Source organism: Durio zibethinus, chromosome 6 (genome assembly GCF_047325235.1).
Source record: "Durio zibethinus cultivar Kanyao isolate XHJ-2024 chromosome 6, ASM4732523v1, whole genome shotgun sequence".
Classification (NCBI taxonomy): Eukaryota; Viridiplantae; Streptophyta; class Magnoliopsida; order Malvales; family Malvaceae; genus Durio; species Durio zibethinus.
The window spans coordinates 3,335,825-3,348,144 of NC_143167.1; the positions used below are offsets into that span (position 1 = coordinate 3,335,825).

The 12,320-nt window shown below is 31.7% G+C and overlaps 2 protein-coding genes across 2 annotated transcripts; both read right to left on the reverse strand.

Annotated features, from left to right (window-relative positions):
- Window positions 1–1,428: 1,428 nt before the first annotated feature.
- On the reverse strand, window positions 1,429–3,263 carry LOC149518353 (protein argonaute 4-like). Its single transcript, XM_089761835.1, has 4 exons — window positions 3,125–3,263; window positions 2,853–2,964; window positions 2,163–2,767; window positions 1,429–1,982 (listed from the first exon to the last, which is right to left on the reverse strand). Exons 1-3 carry the CDS (start codon window positions 3,221–3,223, stop codon window positions 2,649–2,651), a joined length of 330 nt encoding a protein of 109 aa, XP_089617961.1. The 5' UTR covers window positions 3,224–3,263; the 3' UTR covers window positions 1,429–1,982; window positions 2,163–2,648.
- A 1,469-nt stretch (window positions 3,264–4,732) lies between these two features.
- On the reverse strand, window positions 4,733–7,918 carry LOC149518354 (protein argonaute 4-like). Its single transcript, XM_089761545.1, has 14 exons — window positions 7,688–7,918; window positions 7,382–7,587; window positions 7,079–7,294; window positions 6,847–6,983; window positions 6,668–6,765; window positions 6,477–6,574; window positions 6,152–6,323; window positions 5,938–6,054; window positions 5,753–5,860; window positions 5,566–5,628; window positions 5,367–5,480; window positions 5,088–5,253; window positions 4,885–4,997; window positions 4,733–4,738 (listed from the first exon to the last, which is right to left on the reverse strand). The coding sequence occupies exons 1-14, from the start codon at window positions 7,916–7,918 to the stop codon at window positions 4,733–4,735; spliced, it is 1,845 nt and encodes a 614-aa protein (XP_089617671.1).
- Window positions 7,919–12,320: the final 4,402 nt, after the last annotated feature.

Consider the following 12,320-nt stretch of genomic DNA (forward strand, 5'->3'; position numbering starts at 1 on the left):
TTATCTCATAACAAAAATGCTTGTTAAAAATAAACTTTAAAACTATAAGACAAAGTTAATTATAATACAATCGTCTAGACAAAACTTATAGCCAATGACAACAAACCATTTATCTTTTTAACAATAAAATCAATTCAACAATTTTTATCTTTAAGGTTGGAGTCTTAGTCAACCAAATTCATTATAATTGTATTAACAACAAAGTCAATTCAATAATTTTTATATTTAAAACATTCAGAGATTCAATGTGATAAAATTTTTATCTTGTCATGAAATATCTAAACTCATTTAGATGGCATTAATAATTACCCTTAAGAAACAAAAACAATTAATAAAAAAATGCATAAATAACATATGCTTGAAAATGAAAAATAACTAAATATATTGAAAAATTTACTTTTAAAGGTCATAAAAAGTGTAGAAAAGAAAGTCAACTTATAAATCAAATTTGGCAAAAAAAAAAAAAGCATAAATAATTAATAAAAAATGCAAAATCTCACTTTACCAAATTCAACCAAAAAAATTTTTTTTTTGTAATTCAACCAATAATCGATTCTAATAACTAATAATTTTAAGAATGATAATGGAAAAAAAAAACTCATAACCTTATTTAACATTTGAGTAAGTTTAATATATCAAATTTAAGCTGTTTACATACTTAGAAAAGAGAGAGCAAAGAACTTAGTTTAAAATTTTCAAGGCATAAAGAATGTTTAAAAAAACTTAAATCACAAAAATTTTCGACAAGCGAAATGAGTGAAAATTGTTATAATATTTAAGCAAAATTAATATCACGACCTAAGCTATCATGTGCATAAATAAGGAACAACTACAAATGCTTGAGAATTTACACTTAATAGTCATTAAAAGTTCCAAAAAGCGATAAATTCATCCAAATTTAATAACAAATCAAGCAAGACAGCATAGTTCTACCCATGAGATAAATTTGACATAAAAAATTTAAACTATCTACATACTTAAATAAGTAAAAACTGAACAAATTTAAAAGTTTGCCCACTCTAAGCATTGAAAATACTAAAAATATCTAAAATCACCATTTTTTTTTTTTGACAAACCATAAAAGGCAGCCTAGTTCTAAAATTTAAACAAGTTTAACATCATAAATTTAAGTAATCTATGTTCCTAAATGAGCAACAAACAATTCCGGAAAGTTGATCCTGCTTGTTATGGTTGCCATCGTTTTGAAATGGAGACTCCTTTGAAATATTGGTGTTTCTTTTTTCTTTGCTACGTGAAACAGTAGAGATTCGTTTTTAAGAGGAAGTATTGTCGATAAATTTTTGTATGCTATTTTTTTTCCTACCAAAACCAACAAACTCTTTCCGGAAAAGTTAAATATGCTAGAAATATAACTCATTCTTGCCACAGAAAAGCATTACATTATATAATAGAGAAGTAATAACGAAATGGTATAGTTTTCAAAGCATCAGAAACCAACAAAAGTAGTTACTCAGAAACCACATCTAACTTGTTAAGTAACTGATAACCAAGCCTAACAGTGAATAAGAGAACAGAGTAAAGGGCAGTACTATAACCACTTTCACTAAACCAAACAGGAAAAAGCCACTGTGAATTTCCTAGTGAAGCATTCATATCTTTAGATACGTTAGCAGCCAGGCATCCAAAAAGTTTATAACCAAAATGGATGATGATTCAGAGAACAGCACGTCATCATCAGAACAAGTCTGAGATAGCCCTAACTCTAAAGTTTAAATATACTTAAAAAGGGTTTCAGATCAGTTGCTGGTAAAACCAAAAGCCTATAGTAAACATGGTCAAAAGGTCTCAGCAGAAGAACATAGAATCGGAGACATTCTTGTTCAACCACGGCAGCTGCGGAACAGGTATGGCTCCAGGAGCAGTCACCCCACCATGGCTTGAGGATGTCTCAGGAGCCTCATCAAACTTCAGGAAAGTCCCCAACTGCGAAGCTGCCAAATGCGCATACCAAATAGGAGCGACTGCAATCCAAAGATTAGAAACAAACACCTTTAAGAAATAGAAATACAGAATCAAGCAAAAAACGACAAACTATTATATGGAGATAAAGTGGGAAAATAATTAGGTAAACCAAATGAATTTGGCATTTGAGAAAAAGCATATCACAAACACTAGGGAAGCATCTCAACCAGAATACTTACCTACAGATATGGCAGTGGTACTTCTTTGATTCCTGCATTAGAAAGAGATTACAAGGAATGCAACCGTGATTACAACTTAAAACATTTGTGAAGTAATTACAACACATGATTATACGCTTACGTATATGATAGAGAATGGACAAGTTCTTGCAGTTCGTCAGCTGAAAATCCGATTTCATCTAAGAGAACATGATAATGGGTAGGCCTTGTGGTTCCCTGAACAGCAAATACAAATTATACAAACAAACCAACGTTACAATAAAAGATGAAGGGCTATACCCATAAGACACAGCAAAAGCGTCGAGCACAACTTGGATGAGGAAACCAACCACCGTAAGAGGAACTTCAATTTCAGTCGTGCATTTTCTTTCACAACAAAACATGCATGACAGCCTTAAAATACAAACAATGAATTCTGGATAGAGAAGGCAAGTACAAATGTAGTTGGCAATATCTTGACCAATTAAGTGAGACAAAATTGCAAAATCAACAACCATTAATCAACTGAAACAAAATTCTAGAAAAACTTACAATCATTCCGGCATGTGCACATAGATAAAAGTCATTGTTCTGTGGATGACAAACTGTGTTGTCTATCACGGTTCCTGCAAAACAATAAAAAAAGGATCGATTTTAACAACTATAACAGAGGTACCAGATGACATGCATCAAATAATGAGTGAGCCTCACCAGGCAGAACATTATCAGGAGATCCCTGCTGGAAAAACCTTGTACGATGATTTTTTTGTGCTACGATGACCACAAACCTGGGGTTCCAATTCTCATCAAGATTCTTGCAAGCCTATAAAGTAGAAACGTTAACGAGAGATGTTTTATCCCAAGCACTATCATCTTAATGACTGATTTATAACTAGCACAATTTTCGTACTTATTTTGCATGAATAACTCAAATAGAAATGTACAATTTTCAGTTCCCATGATTGAAAGTCACTACTACATACCTCAACAATTTGTTCCAGTTCAATGTTCAAAACTTGATTGAACTGTGACTCACTGACCCCGTCCCTGAGTGGAACCAAGAATAATGAGCAAGTAAGCATGCATAAGCATCTCAATAAAAGGTAAAAGAAACATCAGCGCAATAACCACAAACTAGCTTACAAGAAGTATGTAAAGAGATATGATGGTTCATAAGAAGATAAAACAAAATTTGAAAAAGAAAATTGTCAAAAAAGGACATAAATGATGTAAAGATTAACCAAGTACCATAAAACCTGCAATAGAATGATAAAAATTCACAGCATTGTAACATAAAAAAAAAGTTTTGCATAGCAGGTATTAATTACATTCATAGAACCCAACTATACAAAACAGAAATGTAAATGTTAGTTAGGGCTTTTGGGGTGTGGGGGGGGGGGGGGGGATTCACAACATTTTAAGTCATATAGCCAGAGCAGAAAATGAGAATAATGGAAGAGGCTAAAAAATGAGAATGTTCTGAAGCATTTTAGACAGCAGGCAGAAAGGAACATGCTAGTTTGATTAAAAGTTTAAAGGACAACTTGTACATTCCGTAAGCAGCATGAAGAGACTGAGCAGATCAAATATACTTGAATATCAAGACAGCATTTCACATGTAAAACAGATGATTTAACAGAATAAATACACCCATTACTTAGAAGTTAGAAATCAATACAAATAGAGTTTGCAAAGCAGAGACGAAGCTGTGGCAATTAAGAAGCAGGAAAACCAAATTTTGCATCCCTGAGTTCCCTAAAAATGTATGATTTAGAATATTTTTGTTATATAGAATGAACGTGAGAAACAGCAAAATGTAAAATAAGAAACCTGAATATGATGATTTGAAGAGGCTTCTGTCGTGAGCTTCTAAAAAAGTCAAAGACAGCCTCCCTGATGTCAAAGAAAATACATTAGGTACACAAACTCGAAACATTATATTCCCAAAAATTAAAATACTACAGACATAAATGATTACCAGCAGAATAACATATTACACAACTTTCTTATTACAACCCACCGCCATTGACGCCCCAAGCAAGAAGAGAGAAACAATAATGAGGATATAAAAAATAAATTTTCAACAAATAACTTGTCCCTTTTATTGGCCAATACTTGTCCCCTCTTTAGTCAAATAACTTTAAGATTGAAACGTACCTCATAACACCTCCATCCACCCGGTCAGACACTCGTTTGAATAGTGAATCTATCATTTCAACCCGGGGTGACTGTGTCCGGACAGATGCCCTATAGCGGTAAATGGAGGGCCACTGCCTGGAGTTAACCACCTACAATTAAATACAGTTAAAAAATCTCACAAATTTTGAAGTATAGACAGACTGCCAAATCACATCTCTATAACTGCTTGCAATTTATGGAAACTCAAGAAACCCAATGATAAGGAATAAGATCATCCCTACCGCAGCTATTGACGGGACATCAGACTGCCCAGGAGAGCCATGTGACACATCCATACCAAGGATCATGGTTGGAACCCTTGAAACAACAGGGATCATAGAACTTGGAGTTGGAACCCTTGAAACAACAGGGAAGGGACGTGGTTGTTGGATTGTTAACATTGAATTCAGTCCTCAAAGCTGCGAGCAGATTATGATATTAGCAGGTTTAATTATAAATAGAACAATAACCTTAATGGTTTAACTACAGAAGATTAGAACTGCAACCAGAGGAATGGCTTAAGTTAAAAAAAAAAGAAAAAAGAAATCGTTGGACAGAAGCAGACCTTTGCATTAATCTTGAGAAGCAGATTCGTAAGGTACTGATCAGTGAACTTAGTTGGAGCCATACACTGAGTGACTATGCCAGAGTCGGCAAGATTCTTTCGCTTCCATGGACCTTAGAAAATTCGTTGAACTTACTACGTAAGCAAAAGACTTCCAGGAAAACACGCATAGACAATGTATGAACAGATGAGTTTGTGCACACCATAAAGATCAGAATTTTTCCTGTTAGGCAGCACACAAAGAAGGAACCGTGGAGAGACATTACTTTCAGATTTCATCTCATCAAACATCTTATCCACTCTACCCACAGGAGAGAGACGTCCGTTCTCATTCTTCTCTGTGTACACACCAAATGGTCTATCTACATGCTGAAAAAGAGACATGGAAAAGAACGTAAGCCAACAAGTTGAATTCTATAACTTTGTATGTGCTGATTGACAATACCAATACAACCAAAACAAAAATTAGACAACAAACTTACCATTCCTTTCATTTCTCCGCAACTCATCAGATCCAACACAAGTCGACTTACATCACAACGTGGCCAGAAGTTAACAACACCCCAACTTTCAATCCTAGTTGGCTCCACAAATCTCTATGAAAGCATAACTGAACTGTTGAGAAACAAGAGATGAAACATATATAAGATAGAAGGCTGCAAAAGCAAAGAAGCTATAGACCTTATTGTTGAAATTCCATCGCCCATTCTTAGGCGCGAAAGCTTTACCATCGCCCGCTATTATCTGTCATCAAAAGATAACTCAATTAGCATGTACATCGAAAAGAAGGATCATTAAATTAACCCTCAACAACCAGCATACACGTTCCGTATATCAAAGAAAGAAACAAAATTCATCATTAACCTACCCCCGGAGGAGGCAGAATACGGCCTTCCACTTGGGTGAAATTAGAGCTGATAGAAACACCACATGAACGCAGCACTGGTTCAGCACCATAATTACTGTTATGTAAAGCCTGCACAAAAATATGCAACACTCATAAGTTATAGAACAAGTGAAATGCTGAGAGTCAGAAGTTTATAATAGACCTACAATAGACAAGAGCCTCATTCTTTCTTGAGGCTTCTGCCTTGATTTTTCGACCAGCGAAGCTCTTTGGAAAGTGGATAGCGCTTTTGTGTAGCGTTGCAACGACACCAAAGTGCACAGCTATGGCATTGCAACAGGTGCACAACAAATCATAGACAAGAATTAGTTGCTAAGCATATATCATGTAACAAAACAAAGCCACAATGCACTCATTCACCTCCAAAGGAATATATGTTGGCCGCTTTGGCTTGCCAACATTAATGCATGGCAAATCTGCAGAATAAGCCAACTGTATCTTGCGATGGGTGACAAAATATTCATAAACAGTAATCTCCACGGTCTCTGCTTCACCATTCTCATTCTTCATACTTTTCTGCTTCCATGAGAACCTGCATCATGGACACAGCACACAACAAATAAGAAACAATAACTTTAAACTGAAGTATTACACAACAGGCAAGTAGGAAAAGCTCAAAGTTAAATAGTAGCCAATTTAGCACCAATCAAAGAAAAAGCACTATTGTGAGACCGGGAAATCATACATCTGATCTTTGCAGAAAAGGTCACTCAATCCGGTAATCTTGTACTCCAGATTGGATGGTCTGACTTCTACCCTCAGATTTTTAAGCACTCGTTTAGCCTATTCAGGGTTTCAAGCAATTGCGGTTTAGTAATTAATAATTGATGCAAAGAACTCAAATTCGCTTGGCAAAAAAATGTAGTTATTGATAACCTTGCTCCAGTCCAGGTACTGAGGATCTCTCATATTCTGATTCTCAAGTAAAAAATCCAATACTGGACCAGGTTGAAATATCACTGTAGTTGATACGTCTGAAACACAAAGAGAAATAGTAATTATACAAACAATACAAAGCACACAAATGCGTAAGTGCTGCGAGATGAGGTTCCAACCAATATTCAGGGAAAGGCCTCCTTGAGTAGCTCTGAAACTTGAATGGAATCCCCTGCATCCTAGGACACCACGGCCAATGTTTGTATAATTATTTTCATCATCTTGGAAAAAAGACTGGCGAACAAGTAGGCATCCCCTACGTAAGTGAACGTAATGTCAGAATAAATATAATATCCGGGATCAAAACCTAAAAGTGGAGAAAAGAATACTCAGGCACATATTTTAACTCACCGTTTTGCAGCATGCTGCCGTAAAATGATATCCAGCACCCTCAGGGCTTCTTGTGAGTTTCCTGATTCCTGTCCACGCAGAGCATTTTGAATGGCTTGCATGGGAATCTTTGCGGCAAAGCTAATCTCCACGTTAAATGTCTTTGGCGGGTGCATACGTCCTAATATCTTCCTTTCACGCTCTTTTTGGCTTTCATTGCCATCAGGGCTTGCACTCCTATTGTTTCCATACATACTTAAAAAATTAGAAACAATGAATGGGAGCAGTGTAAATACTGCAAATCAATCTAAAGTGCACGTCAACCTGTCGGATGTAACATCCTCAAGCACAACAGGAAACTCAAGCTTGGTACTTGGGAGAGGACCAACAGTAAATAAACTCTTCTCCCCATCATACGCAAAGTCCTTTCCAGCCAACTCACTGCTGTAGGTCTCATGCAACTTATCCATCACCTTTCTTCCAACACCCTTCCCAACCACTGGGCGACCATCTTCATAAGAAAGAGAAACCTGTTGAACCAAATTGCAAAAGAAGAAGAAACTTGCATCAATAATTTCTATTTACCAATGAGAAAAAAAGATAAGCAGAGCGAAGTAAGCAATTACATACACTGTAGTGGAAGAAATGCCCATCAACAGTTCCAACATTCACTTTGAAGTGATTTGTGAGAATAGATATCTTCTGCCCTTTAGATCCAAGACCTTTCCTGGCCATTGGGACACGTAAAACCTTCTTTGCAGGTTCATATTCTGCTTTGATTGGTGCCACATTGGGAGGCAGAGGCGGGGGAGGAGGAAGAGAGCCCGTTGCCCCGCTTCCCTCTTTCTCAGACGAGTCCATTTCCTAACCAAGAAAAATTTTCTTACGTGAAAGAAAATAAAAATACTAGTAAGCATTTAAGATTAGCTACAACAGAAATTCCACAAAAAGTAGGTACGTAACAGTATCATTTCATGCAGAAAAAGATTAACTATAACCATTTCATGCAGAAAAAAGTAATTCCCACTTTTAAGTTGATAAATTAGTTATTTTCAACAAAAAAGAAAAAATTAGTAGCAATTACCCTTGACATATCACAATCTTAAAACTCGTCAATCTATACAACTTAGTATCTAGTTCTCTTAAACTATATAGTGTCTGTTTATATGGTTTTATTTTATAGGATTGTTTTTTTTTTTTTTTTTTTGTTATTTGAAATATCCTAAGAGAAATCAACAAAAATATATCCATTTCCTTTTGAGAAATATAGACATAGAGATTAAGGGAATTTAGTGAATAAATAATGATTTAAAATTTAGATTGTGGATTTTTGTATTTGTGTCATTTAAATTTAATGTATTAATATTATATTTTATACGAAAATTACGTGCCACAATTAATATAGATGATAAAATATAAAATATATATTTTTAATTTTGTTAAATACATATATATATAATTATTATTAAAATTATAAATTATATTTCTTTCATGTTTTTATTAGTATCCTATTTCGTATCCCTTTTATTCGTTTTGTGTTCGTGTTATATTTTTGCATGATGTATTCTCTTGGCAAAGTAAACAACAAAATAAAATTTTTCTAACAATATACTCAAAACGTGATTTTTTTTTTCTAGCAATATACTCGTACGCCACTAAGGAAAACAAAGTCAACATGCTCGTACGCCAAAAAAGAAACAAAGCCAAGGCACCAAAACTATATAATATTTAAAAATGAGATTTTTTTTTTCCTAACAAAATGCTTAAGAAACCACATGCATGCATATTAAAGACGTGTTTACAAAGGATACAAATATTACCTAAACATCAGAGGATCTATAGCAAAAAAAAAAAAAAAAAAAGCGTATGTTGATGAATGCTGGAACTTACACAAGAAAAAAAATAGAGAGATAAGCACAAAGGAAAAAAAAAAAAGAAAAAGAAAAAGAAACCCTTAGAGTACAAAAAAAAAAAAGGGAACCTTTAAGAATATGAGCTTGAACCAGAGGCACTAATGCTGCTATGCACTAAAACGGTTAACATGAAGAGGCAAAAAGGTGCTGTTTTTAGCATAAAAGTCAAAACTTTAACCAAATATATTGCATCATTTAAGGGATAGAACGAAAAAATACCAAAACGTAAATACCTTTAGCACATCAAGAGACAGTAAAAGACTATAACTGCAGAGAAAGAGTAAATGAAGCGACAAAAAACTTTTAAACGGAGTTAAAAATCCCAACTGAAGCAAAAATGTAACAACTTTCTAAATGGCTTGATTACAAGATGACAAAAAAGAAACCTTTTTTACTATAAAAGAACTGAATAATAAAATAAAATAACAAAGGTTACGAAAGGTATACATCTCTCAAAATAGAAATGTGCTCTACACCGACGAAAAACTACAGTCCTTAAAAATAGAAAAAAAAAAAAAAAAAAAAAACAGCTAAAAAGTTGCAAACTTGAAGTGTTTATTGAAAAAGTAGAAACAAAAAATGGAACGAAGCGCAGATGATACTCAAAAAAGAAGAAAATCCTTGAAAAAAGCCACCTACTGAAGCAGCATTGCAAACTACAACGCTTAAAATTTTTCAAAAACAGAGGACCTTTCAAAAATACATCAAAAACCCTGTAAAAAAAAGTCCAAAGAAGAAAAACACGAGACAAAAACACTGAAACCAAACAGGTTTCACAGAAAAAAAAAATACCTGAAATTTGGAGAGCAAATGAAAGATAGAAACCCTAAAACTCAAAAGGCACTGTCAAATACAAATCTCCTTTCTTGTTTTTTCCTCTCACACGAAAAAACTAGAAACAGACTGAAATAAACCTCCAAGGACCATCCGTCTTTGTCTTGCCTTAATTTATGTCCTCTGCATCGCGGCTTACACGATACGCTGCTTTACCACGTCTCCACCGTCCACTTGTCAATTTAGATTAGATGACAATAATTTTTTAAAACTTCAGGTTAATAAGAACAATATTATTAAATTAATTACTAATTTATTCATAATATGTATGAAAATTTTGTGAATGATTGAGACTTTTTTATAATTATACAAAGATTTATATTTGATGTGTTGTATAGATTTTATAAATTATTTTATTGATGACCTAAATCATATTATCTCGTCTCATTAATAATTAAATTTTTTAAAAGATATAAATTTTTATATTTATTTTAGAAATTGTTATTTATTTATTAAGAAATTGACTTCATCAAACATGGTAACGATGTATAAATTTATGTACTATCAAAACATTAAATATAAACTCATTATATAAATTTATTATATAAAAATCATACAAAATATATTTTAAAAAGCCAAATAAAACTTATAAAAAATAAAAAATTTTAACTAATACAAATTAATTTTACTGTATTATAGTCACATCATAATAATTATTTATTAAAAAATTATTAATTTCCATAATTAACATTTATATAAAGATATAAAAGTTAAAATATTTTATAAAAATTAAAATATTCAATGTGAACGATTTCTATTATCCGATATGTGCATAATTTTAAAAATTTTTAATGTATCGTCTAATAAATGAATTCTATTTTATTTGATGTATTTTTAATTTAAAAATAAATTGATTATATTTTCTTTATAATATTTATTTTAAATTACTTTCAATTAAAATTCATATTAAAAGTAATAAAACTTTTTTTCCGTTGTTAATAAATAAAATAATTTTGTATTTTTTTTTCAATTATAAATATTCAACTCTTAAAATAAATTTACTAAAAATTATACACGTTTCAACATATTAAAATATAATTTATTGGCTCTACCTTTTTAAGTTATGTATGCATGTACATTTAATATGTGGATTTTAATAATATCAATAAATGATCATATAAACTAAAATTTAATTTATCAAATCAAATCAAATCGAATTAATTTCATTATTATTGTTATTTTATTTCAAAATCTCTCCTTTTTTTTTTGTCGAATACGTTAAAAACACATTATACATAAAACTATTTTTATTACTAAACATAAATTACTCTTAAGTTTATTTTTAATTTTATTTCATTCAATTAATTATTTCAAAATTACATATTTAAAATGTCATCAATTGCCCTCGATTTGCAACAGGTGACTATGAAAGTTTTAGTGTCATCAATGATTTTGAACGTAATGAAGGGAACGGGTCTTAAATTACACCTTTAGATCAAAGCATTGGACGGCTTTGATTTGATCGTGATAGAATGTGTGATTGCATAAGATCATACCCTTTTTTTTAACTGTTCAAAAATATGCATATTTGCAGTGCAAAAATGATTATGTCACTACTTTAATCATAGATATTCGGTTTTTGCAAAAACGATATTAATTTTTATTAATTTTTGATTTGACGATTCTAAGTTTAATTGAAATCTCAAAATCATGGCTTTGTCTGTTTAAAACAATGGGGTGTGTTGAATGATAAAAAAATTGAGTTGGGTGGAGAAGGGTAATTTGGATAAAAGGAAATGGAAAATAAAAAAAAAAAAAATAGTGCGGAGATCATGTACTTACGAATATAACAATAATTTGATTATGCATGACATGTGTGAATAGATTAAGATATCTAAAATTAGATATACGGAGTAATTATATAGCTTTTTATAAGAGTAGATTTTTTATGATATTAGATTTTAAATATTTTATCAACCACTTTCAATTCAATAATTAAATTTTTTTTTTCACAAAAAAATGTTGAAACTTTTTTGTCTATCCATAAATGGTTTTATCCTAAAATAATTTTTTTTAATAGTAGTAGTAATTTAATTTTCATAAATTCTTGTTTTGGTAGACAATATTTTTCTTGTAGTTATCTTTATCAAATACAATTATCAAAATCAAAATATTTATAATTTTCAACTCTTAATTCACCATTTTTTTCTAATACTGGCAATATAAAAGTTAGACTTATAATTATAATATTAGATGTTGCATTTCTTTAAAATCGGTAAAATAAAGTGATATACGTTTAAAAATTGGTGAAAGGATTTAAATAGATTATTAGTAGCACTGTGAAAGAGATGTTTCAACAAATCCAATTAAAATAAATTAGGTGAATTGCTAATGTATATGACCCTTTGTAATTTTTGTCTATAATAATACTATAAATTGTAGGATATATATGCAATATGCATATAAAAAATTTTTAGGCTAAGGTCAAGATTGATGGAATAGCAAACATAAATTAGGTTCAATATGTTTAAGAAGAAAAGTTATCATAGAATTATCTAAATCATTCGTCAATTGCT